Source organism: Lissotriton vulgaris, chromosome 6 (assembly GCF_964263255.1).
Source record: "Lissotriton vulgaris chromosome 6, aLisVul1.2, whole genome shotgun sequence".
Lineage (NCBI taxonomy): Eukaryota > Metazoa > Chordata > Amphibia > Caudata > Salamandridae > Lissotriton > Lissotriton vulgaris.
Window position 1 is genome coordinate 317,544,505 of NC_141694.1, and position 22,749 is coordinate 317,567,253.

Consider the following 22,749-nt stretch of genomic DNA (forward strand, 5'->3'; position numbering starts at 1 on the left):
CATCCGAGGCACTAGCTGCCTAACATTTTTTTTGCATTTAGCTTGAAAAAATTTTGATGAAGTCCAATTAGGATTTCAGCATATGTATTCTAAATGCCTAAAGTTTTGCTATCTTAATTTCCTCAGTAAACCATTCGTTATTATCCAATCTACTTATTAGACGTTTTTCATTTTTTCATAAGTGTTATTTCTTCTTTCGTAGCTACTACTTTTTAAGAAAAACTGACTCGAAATTCACGTGTTTGTTTGAGGCCTCCGTGCAGAGATCATTGCATTGTATGTTTCTGGAAAATCAGTCCCTGTTAGTATCTTCACATTTCTAACCCAAACAAATTCAAGGTTGTCATATTTGGACGGGCACTTACTAACAATTGAGATGTGCACATGAAAAGCCTACAACCACGCTCCCAAAAAGAGGCAATTATTTTTAAATTATTCAATGCAGTATTAAAAAAAATCGAAAACCATTGTACGGTACTTGTTGGGAGTGCTTTTTTTAAACTAACACTAGTATTTTTAAGATGCCCTAAAAGTTCATAAGGGAGTGGTACTCATATATCATGCAGTTAGAGTTTAAAACCTCATCTAACGGTAGCTTGCTTTAGCACACCTAGCTAGCCCCGTCTGCAATTCCGCCATTGAACCTGGACACGAAAAATACTAAATTAAAACAAAAATCATATTTAGAGTACATTTCACAGCACCAGTGCTTATGTTATTTATTTTATATCAAAGGAAAAACTGAAATTACAGTGAGTTTATGATCGAATGTAGTGCAGAGCAGAAGCCTGGCTCGTGACTCCTTGTGGTACAACGACCTTTATAGCATGTAACCTGTCCACATTGTCGTAATCATAGATCTCTGATTAACTGAAATGTAAATTCTGTAGCTTTGTAGATTTTGGTTAACACTTATAACTCTTTACAAATGTATTTTGCGGAATAATTGAAGTTTGAATCCAATAACTGTAGCATTTGTGCAGGAATTATGTATTTCTCTGTAAGTGCAGAGTCCTCACCCTATTTGTCTGAATGTCGCGTGCGTACATCATTGCTTCAACACTCACTAAGCAATATTCACATAAAAGAAAAACCTTTAATAAAATGTAAAAACGACCTCCGACCCGCTCTTCATGGTTGCATAAAAGAATATAAACTTTGAAAGGGTAATAAGTATAATAGTTTTGATCATTTATAACTGTGAAGTTTGCAGCAGATTGCCTTAAAAGAGGTGGTTGTATTTACAGCTTAAGAAAAGTTTTTTTTTTATTTTAAACTAGAAATGAAATGAAAGAACACAGCAATATACCACTGGAATGATTTTTATTACTAGTGTTCTAATCAAAAACCATGGAGACTAGTACCTTGTTGCTTGAAAAGAATCTTCCTTAATTCACAACCTGTTTTTTAACTCATCTCCCTGGAGATTATCCATAAGTAAGACTCTCAAAATCCATTTAAAATTTCCTTTCTTCCAGTGATAGTAGGTGCGAGGAGGACTTATTCTGGAACAGGCTTTTAGTGGTGTAGTAGTAATTGATGATTTTTTTAACGTTTTGCACAGTTTTCCTTTTTGCCTTTAACTTGACATGGCTGGCTGGTAGAGGACATTGAAGGGTTTTCTCGTTGAACGGCCACTGACAGGTCAGGCATGCTAGAAAAGACATTAATACCCAACCATGTATGTGGAGTCATCAGATTCCTTACCTGTTGCTATTCACTCTATCCTCGATGATGCTGCTGTAGTTTGTCTTGCTTCAGGAAAAGAAAGAGCCATGGACCACTAGTAGCCTACAACAAACTGCCCCGGCCTCAGATCGAAGCAGAAGTGTACTTATTGAGTATTTCTGCACTGTCCTTGGATTTGATTCGAATGAAGGATGATGCTGTACGGTCAAATGATGCGATTAAGATGTGTTTTTTGCCTGTGAAACAGAGATCCCACGTACCAGAAATCAAGGCACCTGACTGAGGGAAGCTTAGTAGGTAGAAGGTGGATATCTGATTGATTGATGATCCTGCCTGTGGAGTCTGGGAGGTTCCGCCAGTCGTACAGATAGTGTTGAGGATGGAAGGTTGCAAGTGGCTGTCAGAAGAAAGCCATACCTTGTATTTGATTGGCAGGATGGGGCTATGTGGTAAGCTGTGTGTTTTATGCCGTTCAAACAGAGATCCTTAGTACCAGAAATCATGACACCTGGCAGGCTCAATAGTTAGAAAGCAGGTTTCTGGTTATGTAAGTTGGTCCTGTTTGTGACATCTGATAGGTTGGACCTGTTGTACTGATGGTGTTGAGGATGGAGGGATGGAAGTGGCTGTCAATAGAAAGGCTTATTTTTTCTGATAGAGTCTGGCTCTTCAAGAGATCATGAGTGCAGCGGTCAAAGCACCATATTTGGTGCATTTGTGTTGCACAGGAAGCATATATGTTCTTACTACTACTGCTAATGAGGAAATGTCTATGGGGCCTCGTAGTGCAGCACCTTCAACTTCTTTGGTGCCTATGACAGCAGATTAAGTACATAAATTGATTAGAATTGGATAGATGCACTGCTGGTTATTGTCTCTTTAGTTGTAATTTAATCAAATTAGGTGGTGCACCGGAAGGTGGCGTCGAGTGTCCAACGACGTCAGGCGAATATCAATTGAGAAGTGAGTCTAGAAGGACTCTAGAGTCATCCCTTCACAGGCACTCATTGGGTTGTCTCCCATATGTAAGAAGACTTTCACTCATTTCGTCCAATTATTCATTAGGTTTTTATTTCATTCAATTTGTATGTTGTTAGTTATAGACATACTTTGTTGACCTTCATATGTAGATTAACATGTTTTATATTTCAGACATTGTCATTATGAAGCATCCAATGCATTTCGGGCATTAAACAGCATGCCCTTCGTCAGGGAAACGACACTGTGAAATGTAATAAATTGTTGTTACTGTTGGGTAAATTAATGGTGTAACATACATCAAAAGCACTAAAGTGTGTGTATAACGTGAAAACAGTGTTGTTCTGTGAAACCAAATATTTGTGCAGTGGGTGATCGTGGTATACATGCAAGGTGAAAAAACGCCAATATATTGAGGTGTCACTCACATGACTGGAGTATCCAGTTTGCGGTGAATTCTGTAATAAACGGTAAAGGAAAACGGCTCTTTGAGAACACGAAAATACGTTATCATAAAGCATCAAAAGAAACTGGGTTCGTGTATCCAACTAACCTTAGTGAAAGAAAGTATCTGTTCCACTTTAGTCCTCTCGTTCGTACGCGCTGGTACGGTAGTAGCCGGCAGCGTCTACTATTTGGAAAAAGTTCCGGTCATGTGAAGAATCACGTGACCGTAAATATAGAAAAAAGACTATGAATGCGAACGTCCGTGTGTCGCTACGTGTAACCAAAAAGTGTAACATCGTTCTGGCCAGAAAATGACGTTGATAAAATTGCCAAAATGAAAAATAACTGAATAAAGAATCAATACGATTAGAATGTGGCGTCCACACAAATGTGGTATATAATAAAAGAATAAGACGGGGTCGGGACTCGAACCTGTGAGGTCGGGGTTGGTGACGGGCTGATTAGTGGTTGGTGCCACTATAGAAGACGTTGAAAAAAGATAGAAAATGTGTAGGTGTGCGTGTCTGATGGAACAATGAACATCACACAGTATACACAAGATACAGTCTGTAGAGCAATTCATAGGAAACATTATATACTTTCAATGGGTTACAGATAACATGAAAATTCAATTCTCTCATTGAGACCCATAGGTATCTGGGTTGAAAGTTTATGTATCCAATAGTTCTCTCTCATTAAAAGGAATTTTGTATTGTTTCTCCCTTCCAATTTCTGGACAGTTTCAAGAATTATGAATTTGATTTGGGAAACATTGTGGTGTTCTTCTGTAAAGTGCGAAGATAGTGCTGATTTAATGTTTTTCAAACGTATGTTTGATCTATGTTCAGTTAATCGCACTTTGATGCGTCGCTCGGTTTTGCCCACGTACATTTTACCACATGGGCATCTGATCCCATATATCAGGTTGCTTGATTCACAAGTGGCATTAACCTTCAATTTGATTGAGTAACCTTTAGAGGGATGGCAAATAGTATTGCCTCGGATTACACTGTTGCAGTTACCACAGTTAAGGCAGGGTTTAGTTCTTGTATATATAGTGTGAGCTAGTGGTTTTCGTTGAAGAATTTCTCCTAAATTCTTTGATCTTGTGAACGCAAAGATGGGTGGTTCTCTAAAAGACTGCCTAAAATCAGGTTCAATGTTGAGAATCGACCAATGTTTCAAAATGTTTGTTTGTACTTTTTGCTTGAAGTCGAGTATTTTGATACTACCACAGTGCGTGTTTGTTCAGTTTTAACTTTGGTCGTTAAGAGTTTCACTCTGTCGATTTTCTCAATTCGTTTCTTGGATTCATCCAATAGAGATTGTGGATAACCTCTGGCAGTAAATTTTTTTGTCATTTCCATAAGTCTTGTGTTGAGAATGCTTTCATCTGAGGAAATTCTTTTAACCCTGGCCATCTGTGAGAATGGTAAGTTCTTGATTAAGTTGGATTGATGGAAACTTGAGTATAGCAACATGTTGTTCCTATCCGTGGGTTTGACATAAAGGTCAGTCATAAATCCATCTGGGGTTCTGGTTACACTGACATCTAGGAAATTAACCGTGGTTTCTGATATGACCCATGTCAGTTGGATTCGTTCATCTATCTCGTTGAATTTGGTTAGTTCCATCTGTAGTTTATCTTTTGTGTTTGTCCAAATGATAAAGAGATCATCAATATACCTGATCATCAGTTTTAGGTTTTGTGTCCATTCATTTTTGGAGAAGATGTGTTGGTTTTCATACCACTGCATGAATATATTAGCATACACGGGGGCTGCTGAATTGCCCATTGCCATGCCTGTGAGTTGTTGGTACCACGCTTCATCGACTTTAAAATAACTGTGATATAGGATAAAGTACATCAACTCCATAAGGAAAGTCTGAAAATCTTGATCTAGTTCCGTATTCAAAAGAGCAGATTCCATCGCTTCTATGCCATTGTCATGGGGTATGCTGGTGTACAGACTGCATACATCAGCTGTGCATAAGATCACTTTCTCTGTAGGATCCAACGTTATCTGTTGTAATGTTTGTAAAAACTGAGATGTGTCTCTGACATAAGTTCGCATCGATTGCACGATAGGTTGTAGGTACCGGTCAATGAGTTGGCCAATTGGTTCATGTAAGCTCCCTCTCGTGGACACTATCGGTCGCATCGGAGGGTCGTTGATGTTTTTGTGTATTTTAGGTGCCATCCGAAGTGTTGGACTCCTCGGGTTTGAAGTTAGCAGAAAGTTTTTGGTTCTTTCAGTGATAATCCCTTGTTTCAATGCGCCATCAATGATATCTTTTAGAATTTTGGAATATTCTAGTGTAGGATTTTGATCCAGTTTGCAATATGTATTACTGTCAGTGATGTGTTCATTCACTTTCCTGTTGTACATTTCCACATTCATGATGACAATGGCGCCACCTTTATCGGCTTTGGTGTATATGACCTTGTCGTTAGAGGCCAGTTTCTGTAGGGTATCAAAATCCTTCTGCGTGATGTTCTTTCTTTTAGGTTTGACATGTTTAATTTTCCGAATATCTTGTTTCACTAGGTTCTCAAAAAGATCCAGTGTCTTGTGGCTGGTGGGAGCCTGAAAGGTACTGTGGGGTCTTAAACCTAACAGTTGATCTTTCTCCTGTGATGGTCGGTCTGGTACTGTATTATCAAAAAAATGTCTCAGTCTGAGTTTTCGCATCAGTTTAAAAAACTGACTTCAAGTTCCAAATTGTCGGTGGTGGTAGTCGGTACGAAAGATGTTCCTTTCTGTAATAACCCTAATTCATAAGGGCTAAGATTACAATCGCTGATGTTGATTACTAGGTGTTCTGCGGTTGATTCTTTTTGGCTTTCTTCTCCTTCTCCTTTTCCTTGGAGATAGCTGTTGTACTTCTGGTGTTCGGTGGGTCCCTTTCTTTGTCCTTTGCCTGACCCTCTCCGGGGTCTCCTTTTTGGGCTTGGCCCTGATCTAAAAGAGGATTAGTTTCAGTTGTTTTACTAGTAGTTGGTTCTTCAGTGGTTGGTAATGGGGTAGGTTGCACTTTGCGTGATCTTTGGCTGATATCACTCTCTGATGAGGATGTTTCCGTGTTAGAATTATAAGGGCGATTCCTTCGTTTCTGTGCATACACCTCCGCCCACGTGTATACTTCACCAAGACGATAATCTAGTGTATCCCTTTTGAATTTACGTATTTTACGTTCATTAATTTCTTTGGAGTGCCGATCTATTTGGCTTTTGATATCGTCTAGTCATAAGTCATAAGTCATAAGTCATAAGTCATAAGTCATAAAATTTGTATAGCGCACTACATACCCAGAGGGTTTCAAGGCGCTTAGGAAGGGGAGGAGGATTATTAGGAAGGGGAGGAGGATTATTTGTCAAGGGGAGGAGGATTATTTGTCAAATATCCACGTTTTAAGCTGCTTTCTGAACGCTAGGTGATTCTGGGTGAGGCGAAGGTAAGAGGGGAGTGAGTTCCAAGTTTTGGCAGCCAGGTATGAAAAGGATCTGCCTCCCATGGTGGTCTTATTGATGCGAGGTACAGTGGCGAGGGCTTGGCTGGAAGAGCGCAGTTGGCGGGGGGGGGTGTAGAAGGACAGTCGAGAGTTGAGGCAATCTGGTCCGATGTCGTAGAGTGATTTGTGTGCGTGGGTTAGCAGTCGGAAAGTGATCCTCTTATTGACGGGTAGCCAGTGGAGGTCTTTAAGGTGACCAGAGATGTGTTCGTTGCGTGGGATGTCTAATATGATCCTGGCTGAGGCGTTTTGGATTCGTTGAAGTTTCTTTTGGAGTTTAGCGGTGGTACCTGCGTAGAGGGTGTTTCCGTAATCCAGTCGGCTAGTGACTAGAGCGTGGGTGACTGTTTTCCTTGTTTCGGAGGGGATCCAGCGAAATGTTTTTCTGAGCATGCGAAGAATGTTAAAGCAGGAAGATGATACGGCGTTTACTTGTCTGTTCATTGAGAGTGAAGAATCCAGGATGACGCCAAGGTTCCGTGCGTGGTCTGTCGGGATGGGTGCTTTTCCGAGGGCTTCCGGCCACCAGGAGTCGTCCCATGCAGAGGGGGATGTACCTAAGATGAGGACTTCTGTTTTGTCTGAGTTCAGTTTCAGACGGCTTTGTTTCATCCATTCGGCGACTTCTTTCATTCCTTCGTGTAGGTTAGTTTTGGCGGTGCTGGGGTCCTTGGTGAGAGAGAGGATCAGTTGAGTGTCGTCCGCGTAAGAGATGATGTTGAGGTTGTGTTGGCGGGCGATGGCCGCGAGGGGGCTCATGTATACGTTGAATAGGGTGGGACTGAGTGAGGATCCTTGAGGTACGCCGCAAATGATTTCAGATGCCTCGGACTTGAACGGTGGGAGGCGGACTCTCTGGGTTCTTCCGGTGAGGAACGAGGTGATCCATTCCAGTGCTTTTCCTTGGATTCCGATGTTTCTGAGGCGTTGTAAAAGGGTGCTGTGGCAGACTGTGTTGAAGGCTGCGGAGAGGTCGAGGAGGATGAGGGCGACTGTGTCTCCATTGTCCAGTAGAGTTCGAATGTCGTCAGTTGCTGCGATGAGGGCGGTCTCAGTGCTGTGTTTGGCTCGGAAGCCAGATTGTGAGGGGTCGAGTGATTTGTTGGCTTCGAGGAAGGCGGCGAGCTGGTTGTTGACGGCTTTCTCGATGACTTTGGCCGGGAATGGAAGAAGTGAGATGGGGCGGTAGTTTTTGAGTTCGGTGGGGTCTGCTGTTGGTTTTTTCAGAAGGGCGGTGAGTTCAGCGTGTTTCCAGTCTTCTGGGAAGGTAGCGGAGTTGAAGGAGCAGTTGATGACGTCTCGGAGGTGCGGTGCTATGACGGAGTCTGCTTTGTTGAAGATGTGGTGAGGGCATGGGTCTGTGGGGGATCCGGAGTGGATGGAATTCATCAGGCGGATGGTGTCCTCAGTAGAGATTGGGTAGGGTAGTTGTTAATTCATCCTCTGTCATCATCTTAGATAACTCTGATTTGGTTTCCTCAATTTCCGCGCTAAGTTCTTCTAAAATAGTAGATAATTCTTGTATTATCAGAAGAATCAAATCTAATGAACATTTGTTCAAGATTTCATACCAGCGTTCCTGAAATTTTTTTGAGTGTTTACATAAGGATGGTTTGAGTGCAATTCTGAGACCTCGTGGTATGCGTAAATTCCGATGGTATCTAATGAGGGTGCTGGCATGTAGTTGTTGGTTAGTTTTCCTTTTGGATAAGTATAATAATTGTCTAATGTTTTGCTCTTTGGACCGTCCTGTGGTTTCCTGGGTGAGTTCTTCCCTGATTAAGGAATAAATTTGATCTGCGTCTTTGGTTTCAAATGCAAAGGTTGAGACTCTGGCCTCTGTGCTTTTTGAGATGTCATCATAGTTGCTCATTTTGTGGCTTCTCAGTTTGATTTGATGACTGCGTGCTATCTATCCGTGGGACGCTGTGTGTACATAAATTGATTAGAATTGGATAGATGCACTGCTGGTTATTGTCTCTTTAGTTGTAATTTAATCAAATTAGGTGGTGCACCGGAAGGTGGCGTCGAGTGTCCAACGACGTCAGGCGAATATCAATTGAGAAGTGAGTCTAGAAGGACTCTAGAGTCATCCCTTCACAGGCACTCATTGGGTTGTCTCCCATATGTAAGAAGACTTTCACTCATTTCGTCCAATTATTCATTAGGTTTTTATTTCATTCAATTTGTATGTTGTTAGTTATAGACATACTTTGTTGACCTTCATATGTAGATTAACATGTTTTATATTTCAGACATTGTCATTATGAAGCATCCAATGCATTTCGGGCATTAAACAGCATGCCCTTTGTCAGGGAAAACGACACTGTGAAATGTAATAAATTGTTGTTACTGTTGGGTAAATTAATGGTGTAACATACATCAAAAGCACTAAAGTGTGTGTATAACGTGAAAACAGTGTTGTTCTGTGAAACCAAATATTTGTGCAGTGGGTGATCGTGGTATACATGCAAGGTGAAAAAACGCCAATATATTGAGGTGTCACTCACATGACTGGAGTATCCAGTTTGCGGTGAATTCTGTAATAAACGGTAAAGGAAAACGGCTCTTTGAGAACACGAAAATACATTATCATAAAGCATCAAAAGAAACTGGGTTCGTGTATCCAACTAACCTTAGTGAAAGAAAGTATCTGTTCCATTTTAGTCCTCTCGTTCGTACGCGCTGGTACGGTAGTAGCCGGCAGCGTCTACTATTTGGAAAAAGTTCCGGTCATGTGAAGAATCACGTGACCGTAAATATAGAAAAAAGACTATGAATGCGAACGTCCGTGTGTCGCTACGTGTAACCAAAAAGTGTAACATCGTTCTGGCCAGAAAATGACGTTGATAAAATTGCCAAAATGAAAAATAACTGAATAAAGAATCTATACGATTAGAATGTGGCGTCCACACAAATGTGGTATATAATAAAAGAATAAGACGGGGTCGGGACTCGAACCTGTGAGGTCGGGGTTGGTGACGGGCTGATTAGTGGTTGGTGCCACTATAGAAGACGTTGAAAAAAGATAGAAAATGTGTAGGTGTGCGTGTCTGATGGAACAATGAACATCACACAGTATACACAAGATACAGTCTGTAGAGCAATTCATAGGAAACATTATATACTTTCAATGGGTTACAGATAACATGAAAATTCAATTCTCTCATTGAGACCCATGGGTATCTGGGTGGAAAGTTTATGTATCCAATAGTTCTCTCTCATTAAAAGGAATTTTGTATTGTTTCTCCCTTCCAATTTCTGGACAGTTTCAAGAATTATGAATTTGATTTGGGAAACATTGTGGTGTTCTTCTGTAAAGTGCGAAGATAGTGCTGATTTAATGTTTTTCAAACGTATGTTTGATCTATGTTCAGTTAATCACACTTTGATGCGTCGCTCGGTTTTGCCCACGTACATTTTACCACATGGGCATCTGATCCCATATATCAGGTTGCTTGATTCACAAGTGGCATTAACCTTCAATTTGATTGAGTAACCTTTAGAGGGATGGCAAATAGTATTGCCTCGGATTACACTGTTGCAGTTACCACAGTTAAGGCAGGGTTTAGTTCCTGTATATATAGTGTGAGCTAGTGGTTTTCGTTGAAGAATTTCTCCTAAATTCTTTGATCTTGTGAACGCAAAGATGGGTGGTTCTCTAAAAGACTGCCTAAAATCAGGTTCAATGTTGAGAATCGACCAATGTTTCAAAATGGTTTGTTTGTACTTTTTGCTTGAAGTCGAGTATTTTGATACTACCACAGTGCGTGTTTGTTCAGTTTTAACTTTGGTCGTTAAGAGTTTCACTCTGTCGATTTTCTCAATTCGTTTCTTGGATTCATCCAATAGAGATTGTGGATAACCTCTGGCAGTAAATTTTTTTGTCATTTCCGTAAGTCTTGTGTTGAGAATGCTTTCATCTGAGGAAATTCTTTTAACCCTGGCCATCTGTGAGAATGGTAAGTTCTTGATTAAGTTGGATTGATGGAAACTTGAGTATAGCAACATGTTGTTCCTATCCGTGGGTTTGACATAAAGGTCAGTCATAAATCCATCTGGGGTTCTGGTTACACTGACATCTAGGGAATTAACCGTGGTTTCTGATATGACCCATGTCAGTTGGATTCGTTCATCTATCTCGTTGAATTTGGTTAGTTCCATCTGTAGTTTATCTTTTGTGTTTGTCCAAATGATAAAGAGATCATCAATATACCTGATCATCAGTTTTAGGTTTTGTGTCCATTCATTTTTGGAGAAGATGTGTTGGTTTTCATACCACTGCATGAATATATTAGCATACACGGGGGCTGCTGAATTGCCCATTGCCATGCCTGTGAGTTGTTGGTACCACGCTTCATCGACTTTAAAATAACTGTGATATAGGATAAAGTACATCAACTCCATAAGGAAAGTCTGAAAGTCTTGATCTAGTTCCGTATAAAAGATATCATTGATGGCGCATTGAAACAAGGGATTATCACTGAAAGAACCAAAAACTTTCTGCTAACTTCAAACCCGAGGAGTCCAACACTTCGGATGGCACCTAAAATACACAAAAACATCAACGACCCTCCGATGCGACCGATAGTGTCCACGAGAGGGAGCTTACATGAACCAATTGGCCAACTCATTGACCGGTACCTACAACCTATCGTGCAATCGATGCGAACTTATGTCAGAGACACATCTCAGTTTTTACAAACATTACAACAGATAACGTTGGATCCTACAGAGAAAGTGATCTTATGCACAGCTGATGTATGCAGTCTGTACACCAGCATACCCCATGACAATGGCATAGAAGCGATGGAATCTGCTCTTTTGAATACGGAACTAGATCAAGACTTTCAGACTTTCCTTATGGAGTTGATGTACTTTATCCTATATCACAGTTATTTTAAAGTCGATGAAGCGTGGTACCAACAACTCACAGGCATGGCAATGGGCAATTCAGCAGCCCCCGTGTATGCTAATATATTCATGCAGTGGTATGAAAACCAACACATCTTCTCCAAAAATGAATGGACACAAAACCTAAAACTGATGATCAGGTATATTGATGATCTCTTTATCATTTGGACAAACACATAAGATAAACTACAGATGGAACTAACCAAATTCAACGAGATAGATGAACGAATCCAACTGACATGGGTCATATCAGAAACCACGGTTAATTTCCTAGATGTCAGTGTAACCAGAACCCCAGATGGATTTATGACTGACCTTTATGTCAAACCCACGGATAGGAACAACATGTTGCTATACTCAAGTTTCCATCAATCCAACTTAATCAAGAACTTACCATTCTCACAGATGGCCAGGGTTAAAAGAATTTCGTCAGATGAAAGCATTCTCAACACAAGACTTATGGAAATGACAAAAAAATTTACTGCCAGAGGTTATCCACAATCTCTATTGGATGAATCCAAGAAACGAATTGAGAAAATCGACAGAGTGAAACTCTTAACGACCAAAGTTAAAACTGAACAAACACGCACTGTGGTAGTATCAAAATACTCGACTTCAAGCAAAAAGTACAAACAAACCATTTTGAAACATTGGTCGATTCTCAATATTGAACCTGATTTTAGGCAGTCTTTTAGAGAACCACCCATCTTTGCGTTCACAAGATCAAAGAATTTAGGAGAAATTCTTCAACGAAAACCACTAGCTCACACTAAACCCTGCCTTAACTGTGGTAACTGCAACAGTGTAATCCGAGGCAATACTATTTGCCATCCCTCTAAAGGTTACTCAATCAAATTGAAGGTTAATGCCACTTGTGAATCAAGCAACCTGATATATGGGATCAGATGCCCATGTGGTAAAATGTACGTGGGCAAAACCGAGCGACGCATCAAAGTGCGATTAACTGAACATAGATCAAACATACGTTTGAAAAACATTAAATCAGCACTATCTTCGCACTTTACAGAAGAACACCACAATGTTTCCCAAATCAAATTCATAATTCTTGAAACTGTCCAGAAATTGGAAGGGAGAAACAATACAAAATTCCTTTTAATGAGAGAGAACTATTGGATACATAAACTTTCCACCCAGATACTTATGGGTCTCAATGAGAGAATTGAATTTTCATGTTATCTGTAACCCATTGAAAGTATATAATCTTTCCTATGAATTGCTCTACAGACTGTATCTTGTGTATACTGTGTGATGTTCATTGTTCCATCAGACACGCACACCTACACATTTTCTATCTTTTTTCAACGTCTTCTATAGTGGCACCAACCACTAATCAGCCCGTCACCAACCCCGACCTCACAGGTTCGAGTCCCGACCCCGTCTTATTCTTTTATTATATACCACATTTGTGTGGACGCCACATTCTAATCGTATTGATTCTTTATTCAGTTATTTTTCATTTTGGCAATTTTATCAACGTCATTTTCTGGCCAGAACGATGTTACACTTTTTGGTTACACGTAGCGACACACGGACGTTCGCATTCATAGTCTTTTTTCTATATTTACGGTCACGTGATTCTTCACATGACCGGAACTTTTTCCAAATAGTAGACGCTGCCGGCTACTACCGTACCAGCGCGTACGAACGAGAGGACTAAAGTGGAACAGATACTTTCTTTCACTAAGGTTAGTTGGATACACGAACCCAGTTTCTTTTGATGCTTTATGATAACGTATTTTCGTGTTCTCAAAGAGCCGTTTTCCTTTACCGTTTATTACAGAATTCACCGCAAACTGGATACTCCAGTCATGTGAGTGACACCTCAATATATTGGCGTTTTTTCACCTTGCATGTATACCACGATCACCCACTGCACAAATATTTGGTTTCACAGAACAACACTGTTTTCACGTTATACACACACTTTAGTGCTTTTGATGTATGTTACACCATTAATTTACCCAACAGTAACAACAATTTATTACATTTCACAGTGTCGTTTTCCCTGACGAAGGGCATGCTGTTTAATACCCGAAATGCATTGGATGCTTCATAATGACAATGTCTGAAATATAAAACATGTTAATCTACATATGAAGGTCAACAAAGTATGTCTATAACTAACAACATACAAATTGAATGAAATAAAAACCTAATGAATAATTGGACGAAATGAGTGAAAGTCTTCTTACATATGGGAGACAACCCAATGAGTGCCTGTGAAGGGATGACTCTAGAGTCCTTCTAGACTCACTTCTCAGCAGATTAAGTACAACAGATAACTTCCACATTCAGTTCTGTTCAATAATGTGTGATATGTTTAATGGGTACTTGTGCCAAAACCACCTTAACTCACTGACACTCACTGACATTCCAGAGGAAGAAGTCAAGGACAACTTCCAAACTGATGGCCTGGAGATGAAAACAAGGGAAAAGTACATTAGATGTGAAGGGATGAATGTGGTAATGCTTCTTCTTCTTGAGAACCAGTCCTCCCACATCTCCAGGTTTGTCATGCTTCCCCAGTACTCAAAATCGGACTGTGTACTAGTTGCAAGCACCTCGGAAAAGTACCATCTTTTAGTTTTGACTTGGATCCTACTCAATCCATAGTTCACATTTAGAATATCCATTGATGATGGGTGCTAATACACTTCTTCCCAGCCTGGCAACTTGGATCGCAGTCGATGTAGGGGCAATTACTCTGTTGGACAATATTGGTAAAAGAATAGCAGGTTCCTCAGAGTTGGTTTATTCTGTTATTGGCTTTTTACTTTGTTCCTAAACATATTCTACTAATACAGCCACGTTTGTGGTGCACTAATTTACTGCCCTAAAAGAGGGCCCTTCAGGGGGTCCCAACCAAAATACAATTGAGAAATAATTACAGTTGTCTATTTGCATCTCCTGCAGCATTCACAAAGAATCCTCCTATTGTTTGTGTGGCAGAAAGAAGCAAAGTTGGTTACATATTTGAACTGCAGAGGATATGCTGCTGTAACTTCCATTCTATGGTGCCCTTTTCCACAATCTTTCCAATCTCATTGTTTCTCCGCTTTTTTATTTTTTTCTGAATCAACCAGTAATCCACCTCTCCCCAACACTCATATCAGAAAAACACAGAATTTTCACAGGAAGAGAGTTGATTCAATTTGATTGCGAAAAGTCATGTTCACTGATGCTTGGGCTCTCTAAATGTTGCATGATGCTTGCAATATTGAATTCTGGTCTGTTGCCCCAGATTCAAAACTGATGTGTGCTCTCTTGCCTCGAGGCACAGTAAATAAGATTCCGGTCAAACAGGGATCAAGTAACTTCATTGAAACCCTGCCAAGGAAAGGGATTTGGGAGTGCTTTTCATTCTGTTTTTAATTTTAAAAATCTCTGACCTTCTTCGTTCTATTACAGAGTTAGAAAGTGATCTGATCCGTTTGGGAAATATCACACAGGATCACAACACAGCAGTGATTAATAGTAATGATTGTTCAGGTGTGTTCCTGGCCACCAGTGGGCATAATCAATGCCTACTTCCAAGTAACGATCTGCCCATGCCACATAAAATTGCTTGAATTTGCAAAATAGACAATTTCCTTTCAATGTCCTCTGATAAGAGTCAGGAGCGGCTCCTCCATTAGAAGCGAAGGAGCATCTACCCACTAAAATGCCCCCAGAAAAACCCCAGAGACGAAGAATAAAATGGTATTAAAGTTAATTCTTTGCCATTTTATTTCCGTCAACCTAGTCCTGAATCGAGTGTCAGGATGGGCCGGAGCCTGCTAAGTAGCAGCAGCGGTGGGCTGCCTGTGCACTAGTTCATAATGTGCATGTCACTTTGGCCGGCCGTCTTGCTACGGCGAGCCTGATATGCCAACTACAAACCTCTTAACCCAGCTATCTTAGACTGCTAGGTTGAGAGTATGCACAAGCATCCAGTGTCCTCGGGAGCTCCGAGAAAGGCTAGTCCCTCCAATCCTGGAGCTTTGCTCGTGCTTGTTAACAGCTTGAGAGCAGGCCCCAGGTTGATTAAGGGAGTTAGCTGGGGCTCTGCTCATGAGGTGACAAAAAGAAGAGGACCGGAGCAAGGAGGAAGTGTTTGTATCTATTCTGACAGTCACAGCATGGTTTGAACCCTGAAGTTTTAGATCAGGATTTTGGCCCCTAGCACACTGGATGTCAGGTGTTTTGCTAAACATTTGTCAATATGATGGAAAGAGGGAGCACACCTCCGGATCTGCCTTTAAAGAGACATAAAAAAGGAACTTGCGTTAGCATGCAGGGGTGGTGCTTATATGAGTCTCCATTCACTTTAGAAGTGAACAAATTCAGCATGGAGCTGCACGGCCGGCTGTCGCCCCTCAAGGCAGCATAACTGTGAATATTTTTAGATCCAGTAGGCCGCCAGCGGAATATTCTTATGCATGGTTAGATGTAACAATCAGAAGCATGTGCTCGGACTCTTTCACTAAAACCTTCCAGGTTCCCTTTCAGCAGATTCCTGGTCATGGAATTCCAGTGGTGGCTGGTTATGGTAAATATTTCCTATCAGAAGGCTCTGTCTTCACTTGACTAATGCGTGATTATGACTGATGCCAAGAGTTGGGTGTAATGTTGCCCCTCTTTCTGGATTTCTCCTTTTACCCGGACCTCTTAACCCAGATCAGAGCAACTGGTTCAACTTTCCAGTCATGAAAAGGTTCTTTTAAAGGACAATGTTCTATTAGGAACATATTGTTCAAGTCCTGGGTGCTTAGATTTTAAGTTTGCACGGCTGGTCCTTCCTTGGATTATCTTCAGAAATCATAGTTTCTTCTACAGCTGATATCATGTGCTTCCAAGTGGATTCTACGCCTCACCCTATCTTTCTTTGGATGGCCTGTGGTTCCTCCAGTCTAGATATTAAGATAAAAATTGACAGCCTGGAGCTTTAATGTCTTGGTCCAAGAGAAGTAGCAGTAGTCGTTTAACAATTTTGCAGACAGACCACTATTACTGTCAACACTGGGATTGTTTTATGCCTGCTATGCTAAATTGTCCCTTATACTTTGGTCCTGTGATCCACTACGGATACTGGATTTTCTTCAAAATTGGCTTCTACCCATTGTGTTTCTACCATTTTTGCCCAGCTTGTGCTAACAATGTATATGGGAAACTGAGTACAGTGATGAATAGAAAAGTATGTGTCACGCTTTGTCTGCTCCTCCTCACACATACATTCTGGCCTTTGCTTGGGATCTGCCTGCAGTTCTTAAGGAGCTAGTTTCAACTTTATTGAGCACCGAGCTGGCATTCTTTAAAAAAAAAATTGCTGGGTTGTGTTTTTGGTCGCAATTACTTCAATGAGAAGACTGGGAGAGATGGATGTCCTTTTTTTAAGGAGATTTCATTGTTTGACAGAATGCATGGTACTCAGTTTCCAGCTTACCTAGGACTTGCAGCCTGCACCCTGCTTACCAATACTCTATTGTCACTCTCATTTGCTTCCTTCTTACTCGATGGCTTGCCTTCCTGTTCTTGTCGCTTCCCTGGTGCATAAGCCTCTTTACTATTGTAGCTTTCCATTGCTCACATTTAAAGAACTACTTTTTTCTTGTTTTAGGTCGAGCCAACCAGATGGCACAGGCTGTCTATTTGCCAGAGACCTGTTGTGAGCGTACAGTGTGCTTACATTCCTCCCATTCCTTATGATGGGGTGACTTAGCTGTAACTTTTATTTGCTTGCTTCTTATGTGATGGCTTGCCTTCCTCTTTTTGTCACCTACTGAAACATAATCTCATTAAAATTCTTTTGATTGACTAACTTGTATCCTTCCTCTGCTTAAATTTAAAGAACTACTTTTTTATTTTTCATTCACCACTCAGTGAGAGTACATGTGTTTTGTAGCTCTCTCACTTGTGTGCTTCTTTTCCCCAACCACCACGCTATGTTACTCTCCATCCGTCTCAGCTCGTCTGTTAAAGCACAATAGCAGAGATATTTCAGCTGGGCTATGACTGAAGAGAAGACTTTAAGTGTTTTTGTTATATTTCCTGCGTTCCACAGATTGAATGAAAGCTCAAACTTTGGCACACAAAGTATTATGATGCTGGGTAAGAGTCAATTGCTGCACTCATTAGTCTGGATTCTGAGGTACAGAAGGTGTACACTTCTCCTGTAGACCTATAAATATGTGTTCCTTGTACTGTCTTATTACAACACCTTTTCGTTGCTTGTGGGATGACTAGCCATTCCAACTCTTTTTCTTTTCTTTCAGTCTCTTGAATGTTGTACAGTCTATTGAACGAAGTTATTTACAGACAAACACATCACTTTTTTGATTTACACTTTTTAAAATTGAAAAATATAACTCCAGTAGTTTAATAAAACTTTCGATGAGCTGGGTATTTATGCCTGGGATTTCATGTGAGAGAAATGGGTGATAACTTGGTTTAAGTGAATTAAGTGTATTTCCTTCTACAGGACGATGAGGAAGAACGAGAAGGAAAGCCCAGTGATGCTGAAAGTTCTGAAACTTCAGATGAGGAAAAGGGCTGGGTTGAAGAAGTTAGGAAACAACGAAAGCTCATACGTGAAGAGAAAAAGGTTAAGAGGCAAGAAAGAATCAAGGAAGATCAGCAAACAACACTGAAACCTAAGTTCTTTGAGATCAAAGCAGGAGAGGAATTTAGAAGTTTCCAGGATGCAGCCAAAAAGCAAAATTTAATTAAGTAAGTGTCATGTTAATCTTTGTAATCACATTTTTTTCTTTTTTAAACATGTAAACCTAATTATTGAGAAACAAATATTGGATACATTGAACGTCAATTACCATGTTAGACTCTACACAGAATTCTCCCTTTATTGTAGCATCTCAACTCCCTTGTTTAGTTTAGAAAATACATTTGTGTTATATATATCGTTGCCTATTACATGGGCCTTCTGAGTAAACTGTATTGATTTGCATGTCAAATCCTTTCTTTATTGATATTCTCCATTTTATGCCACAATCGTATGGAGTAATTCAATATGATGCCAAGCTTCACCCTAATCTCCTTTCCAATTTCTACAATTCATCTTGTCCTCCCCTGGTATCTATAGATAGACCCCCATAGTCTGGCAGGGTTTCACTTAGTGTACACACCTTACAATGCAATACCTTTGAAATTTCCCCTAGGCTTTTGGCAGCTCTCTAATTGATTTATTATCTCTCTGTTATATGTTGACCAACCCTAGGCTACATCACCTGGGACTCTATCTTCATTTTAGTGTCAACCTTCCTGTGTGTGGCGATTTTCATTATCACACTTCTCCAACACTATTGCCAGGGACTTCGACGTGGTCTTTTGACCCTCTGTCATAACCAGAAGCTTGTGACTCAGTGCCATCACCTAATTCTCTTTTGGCCCTTATCTGTGCTGCTTGGCGGTTTGCCTGGGATCAGCATTGCAGCCAGAGTTTCCAGTAAATATATCAATTTGGGTATCTCGTAGTTCATGCAAACACCAAGAGCTTCTTGGGTCCAGTTCACTCAGAAATTAATCTTGAACTTCCATGGAAATATGCCTTGTTGTGCCTAAAGTATTGTTCGCGATCATGATCACTTGTTAGGCTCTACAACAGTTCCACCTCACTGGGGCTCCTGTGACCTTCTTTACCAAAGTCCGGTGCCTTTTCTTCTGGTTTTACTAGAGCTCACCTCTTCTTTATCTTTGCATTCCTCTTTTCGTCCACTATGCCCCTTTTGCCACACAGAGTGCCACTCTTTATGCCAGGAGGTGGGGTTCAGCAACTCCATTTTAGTTTCCTCATTTTCTTCTTTTGATGGATACTTTTACCTGCAGATTTCTCACCTTTCAAATACCCCAGGCGTTAGTCTAGATCCAGATACTCTTCAGTTGCTCTCTGTCAGTAGAGGCGCTGGCTCCACTTCATCGCCATTCGCGGCATCAATGTCAAGGCTTCTGACTCATGTCAGAAGATGCATCCTAAGGCCGTAGAAAAAAAGCTAGAAGCTTGCACTAAGGACAAACGTCATGGAAACCCTAAATCCAGACCAAAATTTTGGTCACAGGTGTCCTCTAAGTCAGCCATGAAAAAGCATAAAAAGAGGAAGAAACATGAATCAGGATGGCGCAACTCCGAAGAACAAGTCACCAAGACCACCGGCCTTGCCTCAGCCATCTGCACGGGACCAGGAGCCGTTGGAGGAAGAAACAGAGGATCTTGTAACCTAGGACCGATCCAAGAGATGGTATCGCCTGTGACGCCGACCACTAGGCAGCAGTCAACGCACCCTAACCCGACGTTTTCCATGCCAGATGCAGATTTATCCCTGTTCTTAAAAACCACGTCTGACATCTTTCTCAGCTCTGTGGTCCCCGGTGGAATGCCAACTGGCCCGTGAGTTTAATGTCATTTACATTTGTATGTTTATTTATGCCATACTGTTTTTTGTTGTTTTTTTTAACACACTTTATTGAAGACCATGTTACATCACATCATGAGAAAAGGATTCTACAGAAATAGTCTTTTTGTTTTTCTTGTATCGAAATTACAGAACATGTTATTGATGTCATACTGTTCAGCACCCTTCACTCCATCAATTCCCTTACCTCCACATGGACCATGACTCCAATGACATTCGAGAACACTATATTTTCTATGAGCCCTTAGTGACTCCTGTTTTCCTCTATGCTGGTCATGGGATGTACTGGGAGGGTTATGTGATATGCCTGGAAAATACACAGAAAAGTATACATGTATAACTATAAACAAATGGGTGCATTTATCATTTGGTTGCAAGTGACACTTCAGCCAACTCAACCTCACTCTGTCTATGACGCACGATAATGTATGTGTGCACTCTTTGACATTTTTTGTGGCGCTCCTGCATAGATAATGCTGCAATTATCTTTATTACACCTGATAATATCTAAAGGAATGGGTGATTCTTTTTTTGAAAAGGACTATTGCGTTCCCTGCCCTAACTCAGCGGATCGAGCAAACCCAGCCTTGTACGACACTAGACTATGCTGCGTCCCAGAGCCAGATTTCAGATTGCGGAAGCAGCCAGGCATGCTAAAGAGAGAGAGGCCATCTAGTGGTTCGACAGAGGCAGGAGGTTCTACTAATGCCCTATTACTGCACTACATTAAAACTCTGAAGGGCACCGTTATCTTTGACGCTTCTTCCCGCTGCCCCTGGTCCTTCCTTCTTTTGAATAATAAGGACCTAGGCTTATGATATAAGAGTTTGCGCCAACGCCTGCCCTTAATAACTTTTTTGAGCTGCTACTGGAGGAGAAGCTAAGCTGACAATGGATGGTAGCTAGGAAAAGAAATACAATCGTTAATCAAGTTGGGGGACCCAAAAGCCCTGTACTTTTTCCATTGATGCTCGCAACCTGTGCCCATATTCTGACCTGTGAAAGGCTGATACATCCAGTAAGCTCAGTAGTCAGTTAGCTCAGTGAGTGTGACTGCCTGTGGCTGCGATTGGAACTTGTGATTCTCCTTTGCTCATTCATTGACTGAGTTACAGAGCCGTTGTAAGGTGCCCAAGCTGTCACAGTATCCAAGCCCTCAATAGAAAATCCCAAGAAAACTAACTTAGCTTGATTGGTATATTGTGTGAACCTCAATCTATAAAGATTGGAACCCTACTAAAGCTAGCCCAAGCAGATTTGGTCCAGGTCTATAACAATGATTCCACCTGGCCTGTAGCCTATGGACCTTAAATTCTGACCAAGAAGGTGGGTACAACGACGACATAAACGCACCCTGATATTCCCTACGGTTTGGTAACGGGCAAGAGATGGGAAGTAGGTGAAGCACCCTCTTGTCACTTTGCATCGGATCCTCAAACGTGGCATCCTTTACATCAAAAGCTCAAAATTTGGCTAAAGCAGGACTGGCAAAAGATGGAGTCTCTTCTCCTCCTCACTCATCACAGCAATAGCGAAACAACAGACTGCCCAGAAAAAGAGCTAATCCCAAGCAATGGGGAAATAGTTTTTATAGTTACTAATTTGGTTTCAGCATTGTTCGAGCCTGGCCCACTCACAAGGAAAGCTCTACATCATAAATGAGCAGACTCTTTCCCATATCCTGCCCTCGCCACCTTACTAAACAAAATAACAGACTTATCTAAAAATGACTGGATAACATAAAACCTCCTGAGGCGGTCAGACTTAACCTAAGGGACAGCTGGCAACCTTTGTAGAGCCCCCTTAACACAAATGAACAGGAGCTGAATCGAGAAGGACAAACATTATACTAACCCAGACACTGGTACTAACTTCAACTATGTGCCCAGTGCCTACCTGACACTGAATCTGTCTGACACAATTCCAGCCAAAATTCACAAGGTGCCTTTGGAATGGAATGCGTGCTTCACTTCACCTTTATACGACTCCTTTACCTGTGTTGGTTGGACCTAAGCCTTAACCTTATCAGTGCTCTCTCGTTTGGCGATCAACCTAAAGGAATAAAAAACATAGGTAACATTCCATAGCCATGAAGAGGTCCTAACTATCATGGACACCTGCATTTCACTCCATAGCGCTTTCTTTACTACTGGTCTCCTGAACAGCACCCTAAATCGTTCTGGCAATACAAACATATTGCACGGCAAATTAAACATTAGTCAACACAATCAATCATTCAACTCTTGAAACACCACTCGCCAGCCTATCTTCTCATTAATGAAGAATATGTGTAGGGCTCTGGACAAAATAGCAGGGGCGTGAACCTCCCAGTCAACGAAGTTGGATGCCCAAATTGTGATTGTGCAAGAAATGGCATCTTATATTTTTGCCATCAATAAAAGAATGGGAATAATAGAAGCGACCGTGAAGGATTCACTGAAAAATCGCACCACTCCTAATGGGAACCTCATAATTGCTCAGCAATTCTTTCTTAGTTAGGAGACATTATAGAAGTTATCGAATTAATATCAGATGAAAGATATTTCTTCATTGAGCAGTGTTCCTCCCTTATGGACTTCATATATCATTATTAATTTTTACCACAGACTAATCCACATTAAATTTGTATTCAAGTGATAAGGTAATTGTAGTGTCATCGGCATCCTTACACGGACACTGACTACAATTAAAACATATCCCACCCTGATTTCATAATAGATTAATAGCAGAATGCACATCTCTACTGAAAAGGAACGAGGAACAGCCCTTGTCATATTAAAGTCCA

At 40.9% G+C, this 22,749-nt stretch overlaps 1 protein-coding gene across 1 annotated transcript in view; it reads left to right on the forward strand.

Moving 5' to 3' along the window:
* NOL10 (nucleolar protein 10) overlaps positions 1-22,749 on the forward strand; it is a 742,763-nt gene that overhangs the window by 659,741 nt on the left and 60,273 nt on the right. The window contains exon 19 of the mRNA XM_086926337.1: positions 18,020-18,267. Coding sequence (XP_086782463.1) covers positions 18,020-18,267 — 248 coding nt within the window. The remainder of the gene's footprint in view (positions 1-18,019; positions 18,268-22,749) is intronic.